The sequence below is a fragment of the Podarcis pityusensis genome (genome assembly GCF_964106645.2).
Source record: "Podarcis pityusensis genome assembly, chromosome: 13".
NCBI lineage: Eukaryota > Metazoa > Chordata > Lepidosauria > Squamata > Lacertidae > Podarcis > Podarcis pityusensis.
Window position 1 is genome coordinate 1827601 of NC_138038.1, and position 24867 is coordinate 1852467.

The 24867-nt window shown below is 46.5% G+C and overlaps 1 protein-coding gene across 2 annotated transcripts; it reads right to left on the minus strand.

Moving 5' to 3' along the window:
• Positions 1 to 969: 969 nt before the first annotated feature.
• DAO (D-amino acid oxidase) lies at positions 970 to 21487 on the minus strand. Of its 2 annotated transcripts, none has more exons than XM_080977645.1 (12): positions 20454 to 21487; positions 14060 to 14183; positions 12360 to 12575; positions 10609 to 10670; positions 10108 to 10184; positions 9523 to 9588; positions 8993 to 9047; positions 6654 to 6758; positions 6308 to 6390; positions 4490 to 4607; positions 1648 to 1746; positions 970 to 1326 (listed from the first exon to the last, which is right to left on the minus strand). In XM_080977645.1, the coding sequence occupies exons 3-12, from the start codon at positions 12448 to 12450 to the stop codon at positions 1195 to 1197; spliced, it is 888 nt and encodes a 295-aa protein (XP_080833771.1). In that variant the 5' UTR covers positions 12451 to 12575; positions 14060 to 14183; positions 20454 to 21487; the 3' UTR covers positions 970 to 1194. The 2 variants fall into 2 exon arrangements, with proteins under 2 accessions (XP_080833771.1, XP_080833770.1); XM_080977644.1 differs by having other exon boundaries at positions 10609 to 10723; positions 20454 to 21481.
• Positions 21488 to 24867: the final 3380 nt, after the last annotated feature.

Below are 24867 nucleotides of genomic sequence, written 5' to 3' on the forward strand. Positions count from 1 at the left end.
GCCCTGCTCTCTGGTTACTGTGTCTTCCAGTTATCAGGGTGGTGCCTTTTCCTGCAACCATTGGCTTTGTCTTGGCCACAGGACTTCAAGCTGCCAGAGTATCTTTGGAGAAAGTTCCTCAGGTCTTTCCTGAGCCTCTGAGGAGTCTAGAATCCAGTCATTAGAGTCCAACGGCAGAAGTGTCTCCTCAGGGTTCAAGGGATGAGATGTGGGGCTTTGGTGCCAGCAGACCCAAATGGTAACAACTGCATGTTTATTCAAAATCTAGTTGTAACTATTTAGTTCAATTAATTCGACAAAATCCAGTAACATGAACCAGTGACACCAGCTTTTCAAAGTCTGGTAGTCATTTGCACTGCCAGTGCCCAGCTACTGCCCCCTTGCCTCTTAATGCCTCTCTGGTAATCCCACTGACCCCCAGGGGGTGGTATTGCCCAGTTTGGGACCCACTGCCATACAACATCAAAACGGCCTTGTTTTGTAACCCTCTTAAAACCCTCTTATGGTGGGTTAAATGCTCAGACAAGGCAATGTCCTGTACCCTCTCAAAATACCCATCCCTAGAGAGACCTGCTGCACATTTCCAATGTTTGGCAATGTTGAGTCTGGCTATTGCAAAGAAAAGTCTTAGCAGCTCCTTGTGAACAAGGGTGGGATTTAAGTCACTGTCAATGGCCAGGAGAGCTAATACCAGGTCTGGGGTTAGAGACTGGTTTCTTATTGCAGAAAGGTCCATGAATATAGACCACAAATAAGCTGTTAATATTTTACACTGCCACCACATATGAAGGAAGGTGCGCTTGTGACCATAGGCTCTCCAGCATATCAGTAAAGTATCTTTCAGGATGTGTGACAGTATAACAAGCATCCAATACCAGCATAGTAAAAGCTTGAGGGATGCTGCCTTTATTTTGGCAGAAATTGTCTTAATAGGTAGAGAGGATCATACCTTCAGCTTGCTTCCTTGAATAATCTTTAAGAGTATTATTTCTTTATTTCATATAATTTATATACCAATTGATTGTAAGAGGGTGGGGAGACTCCAAGAAGTTTACAAGAAGAACAAAGCAATACAAGAAAAACAAAGCAAAACAATCTATGAAAACAGTTAAAAACTAGGCTCCTTAATCCTGCAAAGGCAGATCCATCCTGCAAGTAAAAGTCAGCGAAGTGGCCTGAACTGTTGCCACGTGCTCAGAGGTTGGCATGGGGTGGCTTGGCCAACCTCTTGTCTTCTAGAATCTTCCCAAACAAATGGGCTACCTCCATGGCACAACCCCAGTGGATGGTGAGCCCAAAGCCACCATGGCCATAGTTGTGGATCACCTGCGAGAGAAGGAAAAGGCAAGACGAGAGCTACTTCACCAAGGAAAACAGCAGGAAGGAAAACATTACTTCCTACGGCAACTGAATGTCAGAGTCGATTAATGCACCATCCACGCATCAAACACACAGAGAAATGCATTTTGTTTCACTAAATTTCAGTAGGGCTAGCTTACTCGTACACAGGACTGCAGCCTTAGAGTAACACACCCCCCCCCCACAAGGATATATGAGAGTCCTAGCCTCAGCATGTGTGAGATACCATGCAAGGCCTGATCCTGTTCCACAAATCAATTCACACCATGCATACGGAAAGTTACCCACCTCTGATTGTAACATCCCATGGCGAACAGCCTGGTGTTCTAATCGGACTCTTGGCCGTACGGGACGATGACCGCTCCATTCATGGATGATTTTGGCTTTCTGGAAGCAGCAACATGCATGGTTATTCAGAGCAGGCAATTGTAAGAAAACATGGGAAGTAGGGACAGCAATCCACTTTGCCAGGGCTTATACTGAATCTTCCTGTGGTAGAAGACTGGGGTGTTGCAACTCCAGCTCAAGGTTAGGAAGCTGCAGCTCCCCTCCCCATCAGCGCCAGCCAGCCTGCCATCAAGGGCAGTGATGGCCAAACTTGGCCCTCCAGCTGTTTTGGGACCACAGTTCCCATCATCCCTGACCACTGGTCCTGTTAGCTAGGGATGATGGGAGTTGATGTCCCAAAACAGCTGGAGGGCCAGGTTCGGCCATCACTGGTCAAGGGTGATGGGAGTTGTAGTTCAGCAACATCTGGAGGGCCCCTGCGGGTCCCCCATTCCTGGGCCACAGGCTTGGGCACAGCCCTGTCTGAGATCTAGGGATGCCACCTTGGGTTGGGGAAAGTACAGGACGGGGCAGACAAAATAAAGGCAGGTGGGGGGAATGGGAGGAGCTAAAAATTACTTTACCTGGTGCAGAAATGACTTCAAAGCACTACAATTATCAAATGGAAGCTATCAGTAACTGCAAACACTCCAACAGCAATATTGAAAGGAACTCTTCCCCACCGGCTGAATTCCTGCCTGCCAGAATCATGATGAATATAGAAACCCAGCCAAAAAAGAAAAAAAGGTGGGGGGGGGGAGGAGAGAGAGATAGCAACAAATTCTGCTTCTCTTCCTCATAGAGCTTTGCTTCCAGCATCCTAACAGGGTTCACACAACCCCTCACCCCCCTGAGAGCTCCAATATGATGCTTTAATGCCTAGGGATGGACAAATTATCATTATTATTTATTAAATTTATATACCACCCTTCATCCAGGCAATTTCAGTGACAGAACCCTAAATGTGAAAAGCCCTCCTCTGCAGACTCCATGCGATCTATTCTAGAGGTGGAAATAAGCCAAGAGACCCTTAAACACACAGTGAGAGGCACAGTGAGACTGAGCTATGAGAATGTTGACCTGTGCTTTAATTTACTTTTTAACTTATTGTTGGTTTTAATTTTTTTTAATAACAGTAATAACTTTTTACTAACAATTTCATTGTTTTATTCTTTGTGGTTGCTGTTTTTTAGCAATCAAGCTGTATACAAATGTTATGAAATAGGTCTGCCGCCAGATAGGCATTTCCTGCCACTGGCTTCCATTTATACATTACTTGTCTGTGCAAACATGGTACAAACTCTTTAAGCCACCAGGAACTCTTTTAACCCAGAGCAAGAGATTTTGGGTATAATATACAGTTTGCAGCATGGGAAACCAGTGCTTTCTTCTTTAAAATAATGTTTAGGGGTGCTCTCATTTTGACTCAAGAAAATCACCATTTTATAGTTCAAATCAGGAAAAATAAATACAGTAAATGGACATACTCTTGCATCCCCCCACAAAAAAGCACTGGGAAAGACTATGGAGAGAGGATTTGAAATTTATGTGTTATACTTTAACAGAAAATTATATGAAAATGATGTATTGCTGATATTTAACCCCAAGTAAATTAGCAAAAATGTATAGGACAAGTTCAAATGTTTGTTGGAAATGTAAGGAAAAGGAAGGCACCTTTTATCATATGTGGTGGAATTGTAAAGGAATTCTGGGAAATGATATAAAATGAATTGAAAAAAAATGTTTAAAATAACTTTTGTTAAAAAAAACAGAAACCTTTTTGTTAGGAATTGTAGGTGCAGAGATACTGAAGAAACTGAAAAGACTTTATGTATGCTACAACAGCAGCAAAGATGCTTCTTACCCAGAGTTTGAAAGATGACAAGATATCTACTAGGGCGGACTGGCAGATGAAATTATTGGACTATGCAGAGAGGGCAAGATTAACCAGGGAAAATCAGAACTCAGGAGTGTCAGGGGCTGCCATCAAGGGAGGGGAGAGAGGCAGGAACGTCCAGAGAGCCTCCCCCTTTGTTGAGCAGCTGCACCTCGTCAGGGTCTGGTGAAATGGATGAAGAAAGAAGGGGGGGGGTTGCAAAGGCTCACTCAGCCTGAGATGAGCCACAACGCGGCTCCCAAGGAGTTGTTTTCGCCAGGGGAATAAACGTAAGGAAAAGAGGCGGAGAGGGGGTTTTCTCCGGGCTTTTGTGCTGGAAGGCAAACCGGAAGAAACCACTTCTGGAATCTGCTAGTGATTGAGGCAGACATGGATTTTCGACTTCTGCACTCTACATAGTTTGCACTCAATAAAACCTGTAAAAGACAGGTCAGAGTCCTGGCTGTTTGTGAGCAACCACACACATTCCTCACAAGGAGGATCAAAACTTCAACAAAGAATGGGATAAATATATATTGTACTTGAAAGACCACTGTAAACACTTGAACTCTTTGGCAGGCTTTAAATAACTCTTGCAATGATACAAGATTTTGGATACAATGGAGGATGGTAAATTAGATGCTTATAATATGCAGTTTAAAAAGTTATTTAAAGAACCCATGGAGGTGAGGAGGGAAGACTTGAGATTCGGAAGAATCTTGTGTAAATGTTAATGTCTTTGATAATATTACTTGTGTGAATGAATTTGTAAAATCAAATAAAAATTATTTCAAAAAGTAAATAAAGGAACTCCTTTAACCCAAGGGAAACTCAAAGCAGGTTGTGCTGCGCCCGGAACTTCCCCCTGTGTGCAGGGAAGGCTTGGAGAGCACGACGGCCTGCTCAGTCCCCACGCTGGTCCTGTACCTGGAGGCTAGGAAGCAGCTCACAGCACCCTTGCCAAATGCGCTGGTGGTCCTGGGGGCTGTGCTCTTGACTCCAGTTTCCCAGCTGAAATATTCCTCCCAATGTCACTGCGTTGCTCCTACAGCAGAAACAGAAAGGGAAGTGGCAGTGTGTGTGTGTGGAATCGGCCCTAAGCCAGGTTGGAAGAAATGGTGTCAAGCAAGGGTCACACAAGTGTGCTAGGCTGGCTACTGCCAAGCCACAATGGCAGTCTATTGCATTTGGTGTCAGCATCCTGCTCCTGCTCCTTTTTCCCTGTGGGAGAAGTGACGCTCTGAGTCTCCCAAGCAATGCTTGTGTGCATCACACCACGAACGTCCCAGGGCTCCAGGATGGCCAGAGGCCCCAAGGAGATGCTCTTTGGGCCTGTGATCATTTAGGCCACATCCACACCATTTAAAGTACATGGTTTCTTCCAAGGAATCCTGGGAACTGTCATTTGTATGGGGGTTGTAGCTTTGGGGGGGACGGGGACAACAACTACAGTTCGTGATTCTTTAGGGGAAGCCATGCACTTTAAATGCATGGTGTGGATGTGACCCATGATTGCTGTCCTATCTGTTACCTCTGTGTGTTGTGGGTTGGGATGGGCAACAGATCCTGAAATGGCCAAGCGAACAAGAGTTAAGAAATCACATAAAGCACAGGGGGTGGAAATGTTTCAGCCCAAAGGCCACATCACCCTCTTAGGGGCCGCATTCCAGTAGTGATTGGAGGCTGGGGTTGAGGGAGAATTTCAATTCTGTTTGCATTTAATCCTGAATGTATCAAATCTGCACTTTCTGAAACAATATGAGAACCAAAGCACAGTCATCCTTCGAAATTTGCACTTAACTGAATCTTGCAATGCAGTTCTCCAGCAAATGCTTGCAGAAATGCGTTTATTAGGTGACAGTGTGCATAGAAATGAATATATTGTGAAAATAACATGCAAAAATGCACTATATGAGGGGAAAGAGTTTGCAAAAATGTGTACATGACTCAAAACTACAGATAAAAATGTGTTTGTTAGCAGAAATCTACATGTAAAATGCTGAATAATTTTCATGAAGGGTTTTTTTAAATTGCAAAATGTGAACTGAATTTATGATTAGCAAAACCAGAAAGAGAGAGAACTGAAATGGACAGCTCCTTCTATCCCTAATGAAAAAAGTGTTAATTAGGAGAAATTTGCACATAAAAAGCTGAAGAATTTTTGTGAGGATTAAAAAAAATAAAAAAATCAGACATTGCTGCAGAAATGTGGACTACTTAATCCAAGGCTGGAAAAATTAGAAACTGAGAGGACTCGGAAGGACAGATCTGTCCATCCCCACAAAGGCAAAAGTGGGCGAGATGTGACACTTATCTTTGTACATTAGGCTACATTCCAGAAATCTCTGCACCCGGCACCTCACATGCCCCTCCCTCCCTCCAGGCAAGCAAGCAGCATTGCCCCAGTGGAAGGAGACATCCAAGCAGGTTAAAGCGCTTGAGGTGGGTGCCGTGCCAGATGGTGTGAAGTGAGGGTGCAGAGCAAGAAGGGTCCTAAGCACCAAAGAGGCCTGGAAGGCTGCACCCAGACCCTGGGCTTGAGATTCCCCAACCCTGAGCAAGCATTTATTTGGGTTCACAACACAAATGCCATTGGGCTTCCCCAACGAGGAGTCCTCCAGATGTTTTGCAGTACAACTCAGCAGCACACTGGCAGGGCCTGACGGGAGCTGGAGGAGCAAACATCTGGAAGGCATCCAATTGGGGAAGACGACATTCTCTCATAGTCAGTTATGTTTTCCTTACCCAGGTATGATGTAAGGTGTGTTATATATCTCAGTCTCAACATCATGGGTGATGATGAAATGCTTCACCCAGGGGGCCTCAACCTAGAGAGCCAAAACAAGCAGAGGCAACAGCAAGGGGGTATTTCTGCATTCACCCCAGCAGGAATCAGGTGACCTGAGGAACAAATCAAGCCCCACCTTGCCGTATAAAACTCCTGACTCTGGTGTGGATCCTCAGCTTGAGAAATGTCACGGATTTGCTGACCCATCAACCCCATCATAGCCCCACCAGGACTGCAGGTAGACAGGCAGCTTCTTCCCTTCTTGCAAGGCAGCCAAAAGAATCCTGGAAAGCCTGGCCTCACCTTGATGACTTGCCCCCGGCCCGGGCATAACTCAGGGTCAGGGTGTAGCTCCCCAGCACGAACCCCTGTGCAGTTGATGATGACGTCCACACCTTCAGCCATCAACTAAGCAAAAGACAGATTTGTGGTGTTACTGTCTCTGAAGGCAAATGGGAACTGGAATCCAAAAACATATGGAAGGCCAGAGGTTGGCCACCCTGGTTTTCTGTCCTGCTTAGCAAAAAATGGTTTGGAAAGTCCACCATATCTGCCTAAAGCAGGGCAGGAATTATTGGAGCCATACTCCAGAAATATCTAGAGAGAGGGCAGGTGGTTGGGGGTTGTGACATTAACATATGAGAGTGCTGGAGGTGAAATAGTTAAACAGGTTACCCAATCAGAACCCAGGGGGGTGGAGTCAGAGGAACTATAAAACCAGCTCTGGGAGGGGTGGAAGGTTGGGAGGTTGGTTGGAGTGGGAGTGAATTGGGATAGAGTCTGGGGGCAGGTTGAGTTAGTGTAGTGAAATAAGCTGAGTCAGGAACAGTTAGGAGCTAGGAAGACAAGTAAATATCTGAGAGGTGGTTTAGTGAGTGAGAGTAGGTAGCGGAAGTTATAGGTCTGGATAGGCACCCATGACTGTAATGGACTGATACCGTTTATGAAACCACACACGCTTGTTAAACTGCAATAAATAACAGAAGTTTATGTTCCAATGTAACCCTGACGGGACTCAGTATTGTACCAGGTAGGGCCTGGGTGGTGGCAGCGAGAAATAAAGTGGTGGCACAGGGATCAATAGACGGTGAAACATCCAGGGACCCTGTGTGATCGCCCCCGGGATGTCTGGGCTTACAGTCACACCAAGCATTCAGAGCACTAGGTTGTCACTTTAAATAATCAAGGCTTCCCCCAAGGAACTCTGGGAACTGTAGTGTGTTAAGGATGCTGAGAGTTGCTATGAAACCTCCAGAGCTATACGGTTCCCTGTGAAGAGGGATTGATTGTTAAATCGCTCTGGGAGTCATAGAATCTTAGAGTTGTAGAAATGGAAGGGACCCCAATGTTCATCTAGTCCACCCCCCTGCAATGCAGGAATCTCAGCTCAAGCATCCATGTAGCTCCGGGAGAGGAAGAGGGGCCTCTTCACACGTCTCAGTACGCTTAACAAACCACAGGTCCCATAATTCTTTGGGGGAAGCCATGTCTGTTTAAAGTGGCATCATGATGTGTGGTGTGTATTGTTGGACTACAATTCCCATCATCCCTGACCACTGGGCCATGCTGGCTGAGGCTGATGGGAGGAGTTGTAGTCCAACATTAGCTGGGACCCAAGGCTGGTCTAGTGTCTCAAAGTGGTTTCCCAACGTGGTTCCGAAGGACTCCATGGAACCCTCAGATATAACCCTTGGCACCTGCCAATGCCCCCTACCCTTCCAATGTTTATAATTTAAAGGAGGTATTGAGTGGGGAGCACAGGCGCTTCACCTGTCGGGGGGGGGGGGGGTCGCATCTGAACATTGCTGGTTTTTCTTTTGTAAAAAGGTTTTTGGTTGTGCTACCAACAGTTTCCAAAATTTCCAAATATGCCCCGAGGGCTAAAAAAAAGTTTGGGACTCCTAGTCTGGAATATCCTATCATCTTTGAACCTGTGTTGTAGACGACACATTGTCCCTTGGCAATATTGAAGAATTTCAGCTTTGTCTTTTGTAAACCTTTGTCAAAGATGCCAAAGTTCCAGAATGGCTTTTTACCACTAACTGACATATTTCTATCCAAGCGTATTTAAGAAAACTCCAGGAGAGGATTGGAATGACCACAGGAGATGCTAGGGGGAAACTACTCCAGACTGGTGGAAAGGTTTTAAGGCTGGTCCCACCTTCCAGGGTTATGGCTAATCTGAGTAAAGGGAAGCAACTGGGCCACATTAATTCAGAGAAGCATAGAAGGGCAGAGCTGGGAGGGAACCAAAGGGCCATCTAATTCTAATCCAGACCTGTGCTGTTCAATGCAAGAATCATAACTAATTTGTTTTTATATTGTGTTATTCAATAAATTAAATACAGTTCATGTAAACATATATATGGGTGGGTTATTATTATGATTTTTACAATCTTGGAGGAATTCAGAATTTATTTATTTATTGAAATTTTGTATACCACTGGACTGTGAAAAACCTCAGACCTCAAAGCTTTCTCCTTCCCCAAAATTCCTTGCTCCAGTTCTGCTCAAAATGCAGCAATATTTAAAGCCTAACAATAGACTCCCCCCACCTCTATCTAATCCTGTCTGCAGCTGGTGGAGAAGGGAAATACCTTTATCAATGCCCCTCCCAGAATACATTTAAATTCCCAACTAACCTCCTGGAAGGACTCAATTTTCCGATGAAAGAACTTGACGCTCTGCAGCTTTAATCTGTAAGACAAATGTTGCCTTGTAAACAACAGGGCGAGCCACTGCGACTGATGGCTAACATTCTGACACTTCTCCAGTTTTGGTGACATCCCTAGAAAGAGCCCAGTGAGGTCTCCACATGCTGGCTGACTGTTGGCACTGGATGCTGGGTGACTATTAGGGCAAGAGGAACCCTGAAAAGCCAGCCGGAGTAGGAGAAATGGAATGGAATGGAGTATCTTGACAGGAACCGTGGCTGGCTGGCAGCCTCTTCCAGACAAAGGGCACTTGTAGAGCACCTGCTATGCCTGTGGAAGGTTCCATGTTCCGTTCCCAAGGGCATCTCTTGGTAGGGCTGGGAGGGAACTGAAGAGCCAGTCAGTGTAGAGATAATACCGAGCTTGGCAGACCAATGGTCAAACTCTGACAAGGCACCTTCTCATGGTCAGTATGGATATTGTCAGAACAGAGAGAAGAAAGCAAATATCATACACACCTCTTTGTAAGCCAGGGTAGATATCGTTTGCCCTCCAGCATCAGAGCTGTGTTGAACCAACCATAGCTGAAACCAGGGAAATGAAAGATAAGGACATAGCAATGGGCTACCATCTGAAATACAGGGGTCCCTTCACTTATGCAGGGCTTTTGTTCCCGGGCTACATGCATACATGTGAAATCGCATAAAGTGGAGAGGGCGTTGTTGAGAGAGGCTGGAAAGCAACTCTCTCTTGGTGGACTCCATCCATCCCATCCACCTTCCTCAAGTGGCAATGCACCCTTTCGAGCGCATGTCCTGCTTGCCTTTGGTGACTGGAATGTTGAGCTGGGAGTCAGAGGGTCAGTGGCACTCTCCCTGTTAGTCTTGGAAGGTGCTGGAGGAGGTTTCTGCAAGTCTATGATTCTATAGTAGCCATCACATCCAGGGAGTGTCATTTATGCCACTGGAATTTACCTCTCCCCCTCCTCATTTTAGTCCTGCTCTAGATGGCCTCCTAGCCCACCAGAGAGGTAGTGTCAGCCTTATCTCACAAAGCAAACCATGACACCCAAAACCTAAAGGGAAGAGAGAATTGATCAATACCTGTAGCCAGGGAAGAGCTCAAGCTCTTTCTGTGTCAAGGTCCTAAATCCCAAAACGATATTCTTCCATGATGGGTCCTGCAGAGGAGAAAGTATTGTGCCAGTTATAAGGCAACTGAGGGAAGAGTCCACATGTCTAAGATGCTCTGGTCCAGTCACCTTGTTCTCTGTGAAAATTGATAATTTGTACCAAATGGCGTCATTTAACTGTGATTCATGCACCACTTCTTGAGCAAGTCATTCAAGAAATTAGAATAGATTCTACTAACGAAGAGAGATGCACCTGAGATGCATTTGGCCTCATGTTCCTACACCTATTGGTTGTGGGTTTCCCCCTTTGCTTTGCAGTGATGCAAAAATAGCCATATTGAGTGTCATGCAAATAGGCCATGGAAAGCAATCTCCCATTATCTATGGGATATGCAATACTCCAAAACTCCTTCTACAAGGAAGACCAAACATCCTTTGAAATAATTGCTCTTATTTAACATCAGTTACTTACCGGAACTGGCTGTGTAAAGAGATTGTATCCAGAGAGCAGAAACAACCCCATCTCCTCAGCTTCTGGTGAATTAATGTGTTGAAGAAGATAATCAAAAGTCTCTTTATTCCAGAGTCTGTCATATTAAATAATACAGTCAGACAATTACACACTCTAGGATTGTACTGTAAATTTTCCTGCAACTTGATGGTCTACCAGAAAACAGAATGGATGAGTCTCCCGATGCAATGCCTCTCCCAAGACAAATATGCCAATACAATGCCTTTCCTGTAATGGTGGATTGTTTATTGTGCCAGGAATTAGTCCAACCCACCCCCACCAAAGCTGGCATGCTTCCCCTCTCCTCCCCTTCTCCAGTATGTCTGCAAGGAGGAGTTGGGAAGTATTTGCTTTTGATTTCAACTACCCACAGTTTAGCATCACATTCAGACTCTAAACTGTGGTTAACCTTAGCTACAGTACCATGTGTTTCAACCAAATTCATAAAACAGTTTGATTAGCCACAGTTCTTTGTTTTTGGACAACGTTGACATAGCCATGGTTAATCCAAAATGGCTTCCAGTCTGCTTCTCACAGATGCACTGGGAAAGGAAGGGAAACACATGGATCTGGGAAGAGGCCAGGCTCCTTCCCTTCATTTTCTTCCCTTTTTCTCCTCTTCCATTTGGGATCCCAAAGGCGTGTATGTGTGGGTTCCAGGCCTCCACCTATCCAGGCACTGACCCAACCCAGCTCTGCTTATGAGTCATCCATGGGAAACAATGACCCACTGAAACGCTTCCAACTCCCTTCAAAATGGCTGACTGCCTTCAGCTTGAAGCATACTTCTGCTGCCTGCCTGTCTAGGCCTTCACAGAAAGAAGGCCTCACCAACCTCTCCACTGCTCTTATCCTTGGGAAGTTTTTCTGAATATTTAGTTCAGATTTGCCTCTCTGCAGTTTAGTCCTCACTGAAGAGCCACACAGGCAGAGCAGGGAGACTGAACCAACAAGGCTCAGTGTAAGGATGAGCTACTCAGATGAAAACATAAAGAGATGTAATTCCTCAAGTATCAGGGAATCCAAAGCTTTTAGTCTTATGTTTGTTTGTTTTTATAAATAAATTGATTTTTATGGAATTTTTCTCAGACAAATAAAAAATATATAATGGCAAACACAACCTGCTTAACAAAACTTGGCATAACAAAACTTGTGCACCTGTCACTGATGGTGTACAGAAAAAAATGTAAAGCAATCAGAGAGCACTATATTAAGTAAGGTGTAGAAACAGCAGTCTGGAAGGCCAAAGGAAGTAATTTATACATTTTTAAGCTAAAGGCCAAATATGTTTAGATATAATAATCATATTATTTATACCCCGCCTATCTGGCTGGATTTCCCCAGCCACACTGCGCTGGGGAAATCCAACCGAATATTAAAAACAATACAGCATCAGACATTAAAAATGTCCCTAAACAGGACTGCCTTCAAATGTCTTTTAAAAGTAGGATAGTTGCTTATTGCCTTGACATCTGCTGGGAGGACGTTCCACAGGGCAGGCGCCACTACCGAGAAGGCCCTCTGCCTGGTTCCCTGTAAGCTCACTTCTCGCAGGTTGTCACAGAACAAATTCAACTAACCAAAACCAACCAACTGAGAACGATGTTTTGTCAAATGCCCCTCTAAGTTGTCTGTTATGTCCCGTGACATTTTCTACCACTGCCAAGTGCCAACCCTGACTCCACTGTCCTGTAGAGTGAAAGGGGTCTTACGTTTCTTGAGTGTTTCCCTTGTCGTAGAGATATGGCTGCCAAAGACCCGCTGCCCCGTCGCTGGTGGTGTGAGGCGTAAACTGGTCGGCATAGATCTCTATTTCCAGGGGCTGATCTGCTGAGTGGTATCGGTCACGGATGCAGAGGGCTGTGGACAGTCCAATGATGCCGGCTCCAATCACAGCAACACGCATGGTGGGGGGCTTAAATTCTCTCCTGGGGGAAGAAAATGGCTACAGCTTTGTGCACCTGGCATTAAATCCCAACAAACATAGCAGAACTCATTCCTGGGTGGCCATACCTAGGCTTGGTAACTCTATTTGCATCCCCTCCAACATTCCTCAGATTAAAATAAGGACTTTTCTCACTTCCTTGCCCCTCCTTGACCTCCCCATTTTTTTGTCCGCCACTACAGAGCATTTCCTATCAGAAGAAGGGCAAGTGCTGCCACTACTACACCAACAAGACAAAGCACACACACCATCCCCCATCCCAGGAAAACTCCTTAATCCCAATTTTATTTTATTCTTTGGTAGATTTACCAAAAAGCTCAACAACTTTTGGGGTGTCCTGGTTCTTCCTTTTTGAAATATGGCAACCCTAGGATTGGAAGGTACAAAAGCATGCAGGCTGGTGAGTTTCTAGGTCAGTGTGCCACACTCCAGCCGGGAGAGCCTGGCACACCCTCCAGATGCCGCTCCTTCTGCTTAGGGGCTAACAATAGATCCCTCTGTGCACAGGAATGCCGGCATGAAAGGGCTGCTTCCCAGTTCTCAAAACTCTGCACCCACTGGCCAGAGAACTTGGCTTCCCTTGTGGCAGAGTCTTGAATGGCTATTCTGTCAGCACAGCCCTTTCTTTCAGAGAAAGACAGCAGAAAGAAACCCTGCAAGTGGCAGAAAAGCTTATTGCCAGAATAACAAAAGGTGAGGGTATTTTTGGGGGGGGGGGACTGTGCTAGCTTAAAAAAAAGAATTTGCTTTCTTCCATAAGAACAGAAGAGGCTGCTGGATCAGGCCAATGGCCCATCTGGTCCAGCCTCCTGTCCTCACAGTGGCCAAGCAGATGCCCCCAGGGGAAGCCAGCAGGCAGGAGCCAAGCACAGGACCACTCTCCCCTCCTGCACTTGCCAGCAACTGGGATTCAGGAAAATTGCTGCCTCCCTCCAAGTGAGGTGGCAGAGCACAGCAGCCTTATTCTCCACGAACCATCAAACGTGAATATTCTTGGTAATGCTGGAGTTTGATACAAACAGAAAATGTGTTGCTCTCTTTTGAAAGATAGACTGGACGGTAGTTTATAATGGACTGCTGCAAACAAACAAACCAGCCAGGGACTGTCCCAGGGACTGGTCAAATGAAGCCTTTTTCCCTATGAGGAAAGGTTGCAGCTTTGGGGACTGTGAGTAAAGATGAGTAAGGGGAAACATGATAAAAAGTGTTTAAAATCATGCAGAGCTTAAAGACAGTAGATGGAGACCCCCCCCCCCCATAACACTAGAACCTGTGGACATCCAGTGAAGCTGAATTCAGGAGATGTCTAACAAGGATTTCTTCATGCAGCACAGAGCTAAACTGTGGAGCACCTTCCCACAGGGATGGCCACCAACTGAGATGGCTTTAAAAGGGGACTGGAAATTTGTGGAGGAGGAAAGGGCTATCCGTGGCTACTAGCCACATGGCTCTGCTCTGCTTCCTCACCTGAAGGATCTTGCTGGTGGGCTTCCAGTTGGCAACTGCTTCAGCACTGTGGGAACAGGAGGCTGGGCTCAATGGGTCACTGGCCTGATCCAGCAGGCTCTTATGATTTATACAGGGCACCAGGCTGGGGAGAAAGGCCCACATGTAAATTAATGCACATGAACTGTAAGGCATCCGTCCAGAACACAGCCTGCCCATCCCCCACCCCCGCAGCTGCCAAGGTGTATTTTGAACTGCTGACAACACACTGAGAAACAAGAATGGATTTTCTAGTAGATCTTTAACTCAAAGAGCACACACAGTGGAATGTGCACCCATGGGAAGCTGCTGCCAGTCAGTGTAGACAATACTGAGTTAGGTGAACTAATGGTCTGACTTGGGATAAGGCAGCTTCCTGCATTCACCTTTGTGGGTTTGTTTGTTTTTTAAAGTTAACAGAGAACCTCTTTAGTGCTGAGTACATGAGCACAGCATGCAACAAACAACAGCCTTCTTTAATGTGTGATGTAGGGGATGGGTGTTGAAATATACTCAGAGTCGCAAAGTGATTTCATGCTCTTTATTCAGCTCATAGTGGTGAGGAGGAATGAATAAATGTCCCCTCACAGTATCTGCTTTATATACATTATTTACACAATGGGCTGCACATGATTGGCTAATTCTGGAATTCTACTGTAAGCCAATCAGGTTGTGGATTCACTTCTATCTGGGGCAGGATTGGGTGGTTCCTGCCAACCAATCATACTGCTGCATTGTTCTAGGACCAATCAGACTGCTGCATTCTGAATCCTATTGTTCTAGGACCAATCAGACTGCTGCCTTTTGGATCCTATTGTTCTAGGACCAATCAGACTGCTACAGTTTGGATCCTATTCAACTCCGTACATAACACCCCTCCCCTCTAAGTTCCAGTCCTGCCCGGGAGGTCGCATTCATAGTCCTCAAGGTATGCCGGCGGCCTACGTGTGCGTTGTGGCCTGGGGTGTTCCCTGGTCCGGGCTCCGGGTTCTGGCTCGTGTTCCAAGGATGCTGGCTGTGATGCGACTGTTTGGTCTGGTGCAACCGGCTCGCTCAGTCGTGGTTCTGGTTCCGGTGTCCTTTCGGCCTCACGGGTCCTCTCTGTATTTACTGATTCTGCCTCTCCTGCTGGCCCCTCCTGCTCTATGGGCCTCACTGCCCCGCTGTTCCCTTGGGACTCCTCTGACCTGTCCTCCTCCTGGTTTTCTCCCGGGAATCGTCGCCGTATCTGGTCGCAGTGGCGGCGCCAGCATTGCCCCCCATCCGTTAGCACCTCGTACGACACGGGGCCAGTGACCCTGGTGATTGTGGCGGGTACCCATGCTGGGCCTGCCCCAAAATTCTTTGCGTACACTGGGTCCTGGGCCTCGAAGGTCCGGGGGTTCCTGCCTTCCCCCACCACTACCTCATCCTGAGCTCTATCGGGGTGAAGGCGGTCCAATCTGATTGCAAGGCGCCGACCCATTAGTAGTTCAGCGGGGCTCCGGCCAGTCGTTGAGCTGGGGGTGCTGTGCTGTGCTAGAAGGAATGTGGCAAGGCGGTACTCCCAGTCCCCTTGCGTCATGCGGCGAAGGGTGTCCTTGGTGGTCCGCACCATGCGTTCTGCTTGGCCATTGGTGGCAGGGTGGAACGGCGCCGAACGGATGTGGCGGATGGCGTTCTGCGCTGTGAAGGTTTGGAATTCTCCTGACGTAAATGCAGTCCCGTTGTCTGAGACGAGAGTGTCAGGGAGCCCGTGGGTTGCAAACAGCCTGCGTAGTACCCGGATGGCTGCGGACGTGGAAGTGGACGGTACCAGTGCGACTTCCAGCCATTTGGTGTAGGAGTCCACCACTATGAAGAATGTTTTCCCCTGAAAGGGGCCAGCGAAATCCACATGCAGGCGTGACCATGGTGCTCGGGCGGACTCCCAGGACTGGACTGGGGCCCTTGGGGGATCTGGGCGGGATTCTTGGCAGGCCTGGCAGTGTTTGACCCAGGCCTCTATCTCTCCATCGATCCCCGGCCACCACACATAACTCCTGGCAAGGGCCTTCATTCTTACTACCCCTGGATGTGTCTCGTGTAGGGCTGTGAGGACCCTTTTGCAGAGGGGCTGGGGAACAACGACTCTGCTTCCCCATAACAGGCACCCCTTGTGGGCCGACAGTTCATGTTTGCGGGTTGTGTAGCCGGCGAATTCTGGCCCGGGGCTGCTGCTGGGCCATCCCCTCCACACCCAGTCCAGGACCCGGGAGATGACCCTATCTTTCTTGGAATGGTGTGCAACTTCTTGTGCCTGAATGGGGCGGTCGGGAAGCAGCTCCAGGCTCATAACCTCTTGTGCAGGTGCTGGGTCAGGGCCTGTTTCCGGTAGTGGTAGCCTGCTGAGGGCGTCCGCATGGCCCATCGCCTTCCCAGGTCGGTGAATCAGTGCATACTGGTAGCTGGCAAGGAAAATTGACCACCTGAGGACGCGAGGAGACAGCACTTGGGGGGTCTGCTTTTCGGGGGCAAACAAGCCAAGCAACGGCTTGTGGTCAGTCACCACGGTGAAGGGCCGCCCGTACAAGAAATCATGGAATTTTTTTACTCCCTTTACGATTGCCAGACCCTCCTTGTCGATTTGCGAGTAGTTCCGCTCGGTTGTGTTGAGTGTCTGGGAAAAGTACGCCACCGGTACCTCTCTTCCATCCGGGAGTTGGTGCCCCAGGACAGCTCCAATGCCATAGGGTGAGGCGTCGCATGCTAGCACCACCGGCAGCCTCTCGTCGAAGTGTGCCAAGACCGAGTTTGAGACAAGCAAGTCCTTGACTGCCTGGAATGCGGCCTCCTGGCGCTGGCCCCACACCCAAGGGGCCCGCTTGTCCAGGAGTCTGTGTAGGGGCTCCGCTACCGCCGCCTTGTGGGGAAGGAAGGAATGGTAAAAGTTCAATAGTCCCAAGAAGGCCTGAAGTTCAGTCTTGCTCTTGGGCGCTGGGGCATCACAAATGGCCCGTACCTTGTCCCCAGTCGGGTGGACCCCTTCTGCGTCCACCATAAATCCCAGAAAGTCCACCTGAGGCACTCCTAGTAGACATTTTTCCCGCTTCACCTTGAGACCCGCCGTCTGGAAACGGTGCAGAACGGTGCGGAGGCGGTCCTCAAACTCCTCTGGTGTGGGGCCGGCAATCAACACATCATCGAAGAAGGGGGTGACGCCAGGAATCCCTTTAAGGAGAGAGTCCATTATATTCTGGAATATGCCTGGTGCCACGCTGACACCGAATTGCAGCCGCTTTACCCTGAACGCTCCTCTGTGCGTCACAATCGTCTGTGCCTCTGCTGTGGCCTCATCTACTGGCAGCTGTTGATATGCTTGGGCCAAGTCCAGCTTGCCAAAAATTTTCGACCCAGCCAGGGTGGCAAGGACATGGCTGACCACTGGCACTGGGTATGCGTGGGCCGTGAGGGCCTTGTTTATGGTACATTTGTAGTCTGCGCAGATGCGGACCGAACCATTAGGCTTGACGGGTGTGACGATTGGGGTTTCCCAGGGAGCATTAGGCACCGGCTCCAGCACTCCTTGCTCTACGAGTCGGTCCAATTCCTCGTCTATACGGGGTTTCAAGGCGAACGGGACCCGGCGGGCCTTGAGCCTGACCGGTCGTACTGCGGGGTCAAGCTGTAGCGCAATGGGGGGGCCCGTATACTGTCCCAATTTCCCATCGAAAACCCCTGGAAATTCCTTGCATATGGCGTCCACGTCCACTTGTAAGCTAGTGTGGTTCACCCCGGTGACAGCTAGCCCCAGTGGTCCAAACCATGCCAATCCCAGTAAGCTAATGTAGGGGCCCTTGACCACAAGCAAGTCCAGTTGCCGCGTCCGCCCTCGGTATTGCACCCTGAAGGTCCCCACCCCCATTGTGGGGACCTTACGTTTCTGGAAGTCCCGGAGGGTGAATGGGGCCGGCCTGAGTTTGGGACCCCCAGTGGGACACAGTTTCCTTAAGGTCCTTGCCGAGATTATGGATAGAGTTGAACCCGTGTCAAGCTCCATGCGGCATGGGGCCCCCTCTATCTGTACCTCTACATAAATTTTCTCTACGTTGGGGTGGGGCAACTGGTATACCTGGAAGTCCGTGAGCTCCGTCGAGTTGCCTTGGTGCGTTGGGCCCCGGGACCTGGGGCTCTTGGATTGGTCATCTGATGCCTGGTGTCGGGTGGGCCGAGCCCGACACACCCGGGCGATGTGTCCCGATTTTCTGCACTGCCTGCACTCTGCGTTGCGGAAACGGCAGGTCCTCCTCTCGTGACTCTCCCCGCAGCTTGCGCAGTTCCCTCCTTCTCGTCGAGGCAGCTGTGGTCTGTGCGCTGCTTGAGTGCGCTGCTGTACTCGGTGCACCTCCTCCCTGTCGGATCCTGAGTCGTCGGTGAGGTCTTCATGGTGGACCCTCGGTTGGGATGGCAGGCTCGGCCGTGCCTCTTGGGTCGACCTCTCGGCAGCTTCTGTTGCCAGGGCCTCCTCCAGAGCGACCTGGAACGTTAGGTCCTTCTTAGCGTAGAGGCGTCGTTGCAGCTTCTCATCCTTCAGGCCACCGACGAGGCGGTCACGAAGCATGTTCTCCAGCTCTGAGAAGTTGCAGAACCGGGCGGCTTGGCGGAGAGAGGTCACAAACCCAGTTATGGTTTCCCCAGGGGCTTGCCGCTTTGCGTAGAAGGCATTTCGACGAGCCACCACTGAGGGCTGCGGCGAAAAGTGCCCCTTCAGCTGTTCCATTATTGTTTTGTATGGAACAGTAGCGACGTCTTCAGGCGCAAGGAGAGCCCGGGCGATTTCAAACGTCTCCTCTCCGCAGACGCTGAAGAATATCGCCCTCTTCTTGGCGTCTTCTTCGTCGGTGACCCCTTTGGCTTCTAGGAGGAAGGTGAAACGGGAGGCGTACGCTTCCCAGTCTCCAGATGCTGGGTTGAATGGCGAGAAGCTGCTGTTGGCTGCCATTCTGAGTTCCTTGTGCCCCGGAGCTGAAGCCTGGATACACGGTGCGAGGCAGCGGTGCGGCAGTTGGCGGTGCTGCGGTGCTGTGTGTGGCAGTCAGCTCAGCGGGATCCCACCTTCGTCGCCAGTGAAATATACTCAGAGTCGCAAAGTGATTTCATGCTCTTTATTCAGCTCATAGTGGTGAGGAGGAATGAATAAATGTCCCCTCACAGTATCTGCTTTATATACATTATTTACACAATGGGCTGCACATGATTGGCTAATTCTGGAATTCTACTGTAAGCCAATCAGGTTGTGGATTCACTTCTATCTGGGGCAGGATTGGGTGGTTCCTGCCAACCAATCATACTGCTGCATTGTTCTAGGACCAATCAGACTGCTGCATTCTGAATCCTATTGTTCTAGGACCAATCAGACTGCTGCCTTTTGGATCCTATTGTTCTAGGACCAATCAGACTGCTACAGTTTGGATCCTATTCAACTCCGTACATAACAGGTGTCCAGGCAGTTTCGTTTGGAATGAAGCAATATGAGGAGACAGCCTAGGGAGGCAGGATCCACAGGGGCAGCAGTTCCTGCCTCCAGGGTATGCACTGCCTGCCGCTGCTGCCACCACAGTTGCTGCATGCTCCTTGGAGGTCAGATCCACCGCCTGCTTTACAGCTCCCAGGGTGAATAGGAGGTGCTGCTGGCCTCCCACCCCTAGGGAGAAAATGGTGGGGGGCTGCCCTCTGGCATCTCCTGGGCTCTGCATCTGCCCTGCATGATTCATAGCTCTCCCCCCCCCCCCAGACCTTGATTCCCAGTTCAACCATTGGGTGAGGTTGATTAGAATGCCCCCCATCCCCGTTTCCAGTGCAGATCTTCACGTACCCTTTTCCCTGGCAGCAGGGAGGTGCCATTTTGTGCTTCAACTCAGGTGCCAAAATGTCTTGGACTGACCTTGGGTGAAACTATGGGTATTTCAAGTGTTTCCTCATTTTAATCACTGAAATGCTGAGGTTATGCTGGCATTATCAACCAGATTTCCTCTGTCTTCCAAGAGTTTAGGGGAAACTAGCTTGCCATACACCATCATGTCTTGCTTGACAACTGCAAAGACTCAGAAGCAGGGACTTCTAAAATTATTCACAATGGAAGCTGCAATTCTGAAAACTTAACATGTCAGAAGCCACATTTCACCAATTTGCAAAACAGCAGCAGCCCAGGAGATAACTGAATACGGAAAGCCCAGCCTGTTTTCAGTTCCTTTCAAGCCAGTTCTTTGCCAATTCCTACTGCTTTCAAGCCAATCCCCTCGAAGGGCAGAATTCAGAAACAATGAAAGAAAGCAATGTTTTCTGCAAGCACACACAACCACCAGGCAGGCACATTTGTTTTTAGCAAGTCAAAAGAAAGAAAATAAATAAATGTTACCCTCTTGCTGACAAAATACACTTTCCAGAAATGCTTTTTCACTCAACCATGGCCCCAAGTTGTAGGCAGGCAGGCAGTCTCCAGACTGGATCCTGAGAACGACTTGCAAGGTGACTAGTCACAAACCTTATGTATTTCAGGAGCTTGGAAAGAGGGGTCAAAGTTCCCTGTAGAATGAACATGGGGGAGAATGAGGTGGAGTTTAACCTTCTGTGCTGCCAAAGCTGAAGAGTTGGCATTTTCCCGAGAGAACTCCCTGTTTCAAACTGGGACTCTGTGTCCGGCCTTGACAAGGTTCCATGACCTGCTTTCAGGAAGTGGGAAGAGCTGGCTGTCAGCTGAAGGGGAAGCAGATGCCGTGGTCTAAAGTGACAGGAGCAAGTTCCAAAGCAGTAGTAACAGACATGATAGCAGCTCGAGAATAGATTCTGTATGGATTTCCAAAGAATTGGAAACAAGTCAAAAAAATTGAAATCAATCCCAGAACCTTTTCAGACCATAATTCCCTGATTATGGAACTACAAAAAGAAAGCAAAATCTCTTTTAGATGGAGATTAAATGATGATTTATTAGATGATCAAAAAATTGTTGAAAAAGCCAAAAAGACCTTGACGGATTATTTTGAAATAAACAGTCAAGGGCAAACAAAGTTACAGATGGTCTGGGAGGCAAGCAAGGCTGTAATGAGAGGACTCTTTATACAACAAAACCCATTTAAAAGGAAATTGAGAGAGAAAAAGAAAAAAGAAATATTAGAGGAAATTATGAAAAAGGAGAAACAGCTGCCAAACAAGGCAAATAAAGAAGCGGTAAAACAGGCAATCAAAACATTACAAACCCAATATTCAATGATTATAAATGAGGAAATTAGCTGGAAAATAAAAAGAGCAAAACAAAAATAATTTGAGCATGCAAATAAACCGGGGAAGCTGTTAGTCTGGCAGTTGAAAAAAGGTGAACAAAGGAACTCCATAAATAAAATTAACATAAATGGCAGAATTACAGACAAGCTGAAGGAAATATGAGAAGGATTTGTTAAATATTTTTCTGAGCTGTATAGACAAGGGAAAGAAAAAAACATTTAAAATAGAAGAGTACATCAGAAATAGCAATATGCCATATTTAAAAGAAGAACAAAAGAACATTCTTAACTCCCAGATAACAATGAAAGAATTACTTGAGGCAATAAAAAGCTCTAAAAATGGCAAGTCTCCAGGTCCGGATGGCTTTACGGCAAAATATTACAAGAAATTAAATGAACAATTAGCGAACCCATTGAAAGATGTTATGAATGAAATATTGAACATAGGAGAAATCCCACAAACATGGAAACAGGCCTATATAAGAGTAATTCCAAAACAAGACGCAGATTTGCTTCAAATTAAAAACTATAGGTCTATCTCCTTGTTAAATAATGATTACAAATTGTTTGCAAATATCCTAGGCAATAGATTGAAAAAAACTAAATGAATATATACATCAAGATCAAGCCGGGTTTTTACCAGGAAGACAAATGAAGAAGAATATAAGGAATATTTTGAATATAATAGAATATTTGGAGGTTAAAAATGAAAAGAAAGCGGCAATGATGTTTATAGATGCTGAAAAAGCCTTTGATAATGTTTCTTGGAAGTTCATGATAAAGCTGTTAGAACAAATCAGAAGTGGTTCTGAGTTTTTAAAAGGAATAGCAGCAATCTATTCAGAAGAAAAAGTCAAATTAATTATAAATCAGGTGATAACAGATGATTGTAAGATCCAAAAAGGAATGAGACAAGGATGCCCATTATCACCATTATTGTTTATTCTGGTCTTGGAAGTACTTGCCAAAAACATAAGAGCGGATAAAGAGATCACAGGTGTAAAAACTGGGAAAAGTGAATTCAAGTTAAAAGTGTATGCAGATGACCTAGTGATAACAGTGGAAGAACCTAAAACTTCACTCGCTAAAGTAATAGAAAAAAATCAGAAATTTGGGGAAGTGACAGGATTTAAGCTAAATAGGAATAAAAGTAAATTATTAGTTAAAAACATGAAGGAAGAAGAAAGAACCGAGTTAGAACAAAACATTGAGATTGAAGTCCATAAAAAGCTTAAAAATTTAGGGATTTGTTTAACATCAAGAAATATAAACCTATTTAAAAATAACTATGAAAAAATTGGCTTGAGGTAAAAAGAAATTTAGAAATATGGAGTAGAAGGAATCTCTCATTGTTAGGAAAAATATCGGCGATTAAAATGAATGTGTTGCCAAAAATGCTATTTCTTTTTCAAGCAATACAGGCCTCCTGAAAGATGAATGTTCTAAAAAATGGCAGAAAGAGATATCAAAATTTATCTGGGGGGGCAAAAGGCCAAGGATAAATCATAAAATACTTACAGATGTAAAAGACAGAGATGGGTTTGCCCTCCCAGACCTTAAATTGTATTATGAATCTGCTTGTTTGGTATGGATCAGGGATTGGATGAGATTGGATAAGCAAGAGGCATTAGAACTAGAAGGACATGACAACAGATTCGGCTGGCACGCATACTTATGGTACGGGAAAGGGAAGGTTCATAGAAGTTTTTACAACCATATAATTAGGAAATCACTAATGAGAGTATGGGAGAGATACAAAGACTTGTTGGAACAAAAGACCCTGTGGTGGCTTTCACCACATGAAGCATTACTGCTCAAGCCACTTGGAAAGAAAGGAAAATGGCTCACATATGTTGATTTATTAAAGGACCATGATGGAAAATGGAAATTAAGAGATTACGATGAGATCAAAGACCACTTTCAGAGTTGGTTGCATTATCGACAACTATATGAAACACATAAAGAAGACAGCAAGAAAGGATTCAGTTACACAAGATCTAGGTTTCAAACGGAAGTGATTGAAGGGAAAGTGAAACTACTGAAGGCCGCATATAGCATATTATTAGAATGGGAGACGAAAGATGAAGAGGTAGAATCAGTTATGATTAAATGGGCAAAAGATGTAGGTCACAACATTATGATGGAAGATTTGGGAAAATTATGGAAAACTGATTTTAAATTTACAGATTGTTCCCTACTGAAGGAGAATTACATGAAGATGATGTACAGATGGTACACGACACCAGTGCAATTAGGGAAAATGTACAAAACTAGTTCAAATATATGTTGGAAGTGTAAGGAAAAGGAAGGGACAATTTATCATATGTGGTGCGATTGTAATGTAATTAAAAAAAATTGGGAAATGATATACAACGAATTGAAGAAAATGCTCCATTTAACATTTGTTTAAAAACCTGAAGCATTTTTGTTAGGGATTGTAGGGAAAAATCTGCCAAAAAAGCTGAAAAACATCTTCAGGCCCACAACGGCCACGAGAGTTCTAATAGCACAAGGATGGAAGACTGAAGAAACCCCAACTAAAGAATCATGGCAAGAAAAATTGATGGACTATGCAGAACAGGCAAAACTGACATACAAGCTACGGGACAAGGATAACTGTGACTTTAAAGATGAATGGGAACCCTTTACAAAGTATTTGAAGACGCAACAAAGCAAACTGGACTCCTTGGCTGGCTTTGAATAAACATTCACAAACTTTTTTATTGATGATAATCCGCTAAATAGTTTGAGGATCTATACAGCTTTGTAACATGCCGAAAATAGCATTCTCAAAGAAACCAAAGACTGGAACTGAGGGAAGCTGGGTGAGGTGGGGTGGGGGGTTTTGTGTGGGAGGGTGGGGGGAGGGAGGAAAAATGGGGGGGGGGAATAAGGATGATATGTTTCTGGATAATATGTTTTGTTTTAATTTTGAATTAAAAAAAGTTTTAAAAAACAAAAGAAAAAAACAAAACAAAACAAAAACAAAGCAGTAGTAACAGAACAAGGGCAGACTCCAGGCAGCATCCTTCCACCCAAGACAGGCTGAGGTGCAAGTTCTGGGGTCACAGCTATATAGGGCTTGTGTGCTCAGACTGGCCTATTGATCAACCTGATGGCTGGGGATGGAGTAAATTGCACTCCCAGTGCTGTCAAAATCAGTGGGGTCCTGTGAGGCTGGGGGGAATTTACCACTCCTGATTTAGAGGTATAGCTTATTCCATTCCACTGTGTAGATGACAAATAAACATGGTCAGAGCAATCCAGGGTGAAAATCTCATCAGATAATATTTCCCACCTTGACTTTTTTTATTCAGTTCAGATTCAAAAAAATTATCACCTGGGATATGGTGTCCAGTTCTCGGTGCCACAATTTAAGAAGGATATTGACCAGCTGGAGCATGTGCAAAGGAGGTGACCAAGATAAAGGGACCCCTGACCATTAGGTCCAGTTGCGGGCGACTCTGGGGTTGCGGCGCTCATCTCGCTTTATTGGCTGAGCAGTGTACAGCTTCCGGGTCATGTGGCCAGCATGACTAAGCCACTTCTGGT

Excerpts from the sequence above, each read along its gene's own strand:
- DAO (XM_080977644.1), bottom strand. The coding sequence starts at position 12,553 with ATGCGTGTTGCTGTGATTGGAGCCGGCATCATTGGACTGTCCACAGCC. Across the intron at positions 6,391-6,653 it reads GCCGGGGGCAAGTCATCAAG|GTTGAGGCCCCCTGGGTGAA; the intron begins GTGAGGCCAGGC and ends TTGGCTCTCTAG. Across the intron at positions 4,608-6,307 it reads ACACCTTACATCATACCTGG|GAGCAACGCAGTGACATTGG; the intron begins GTAAGGAAAACA and ends TTTCTGCTGTAG.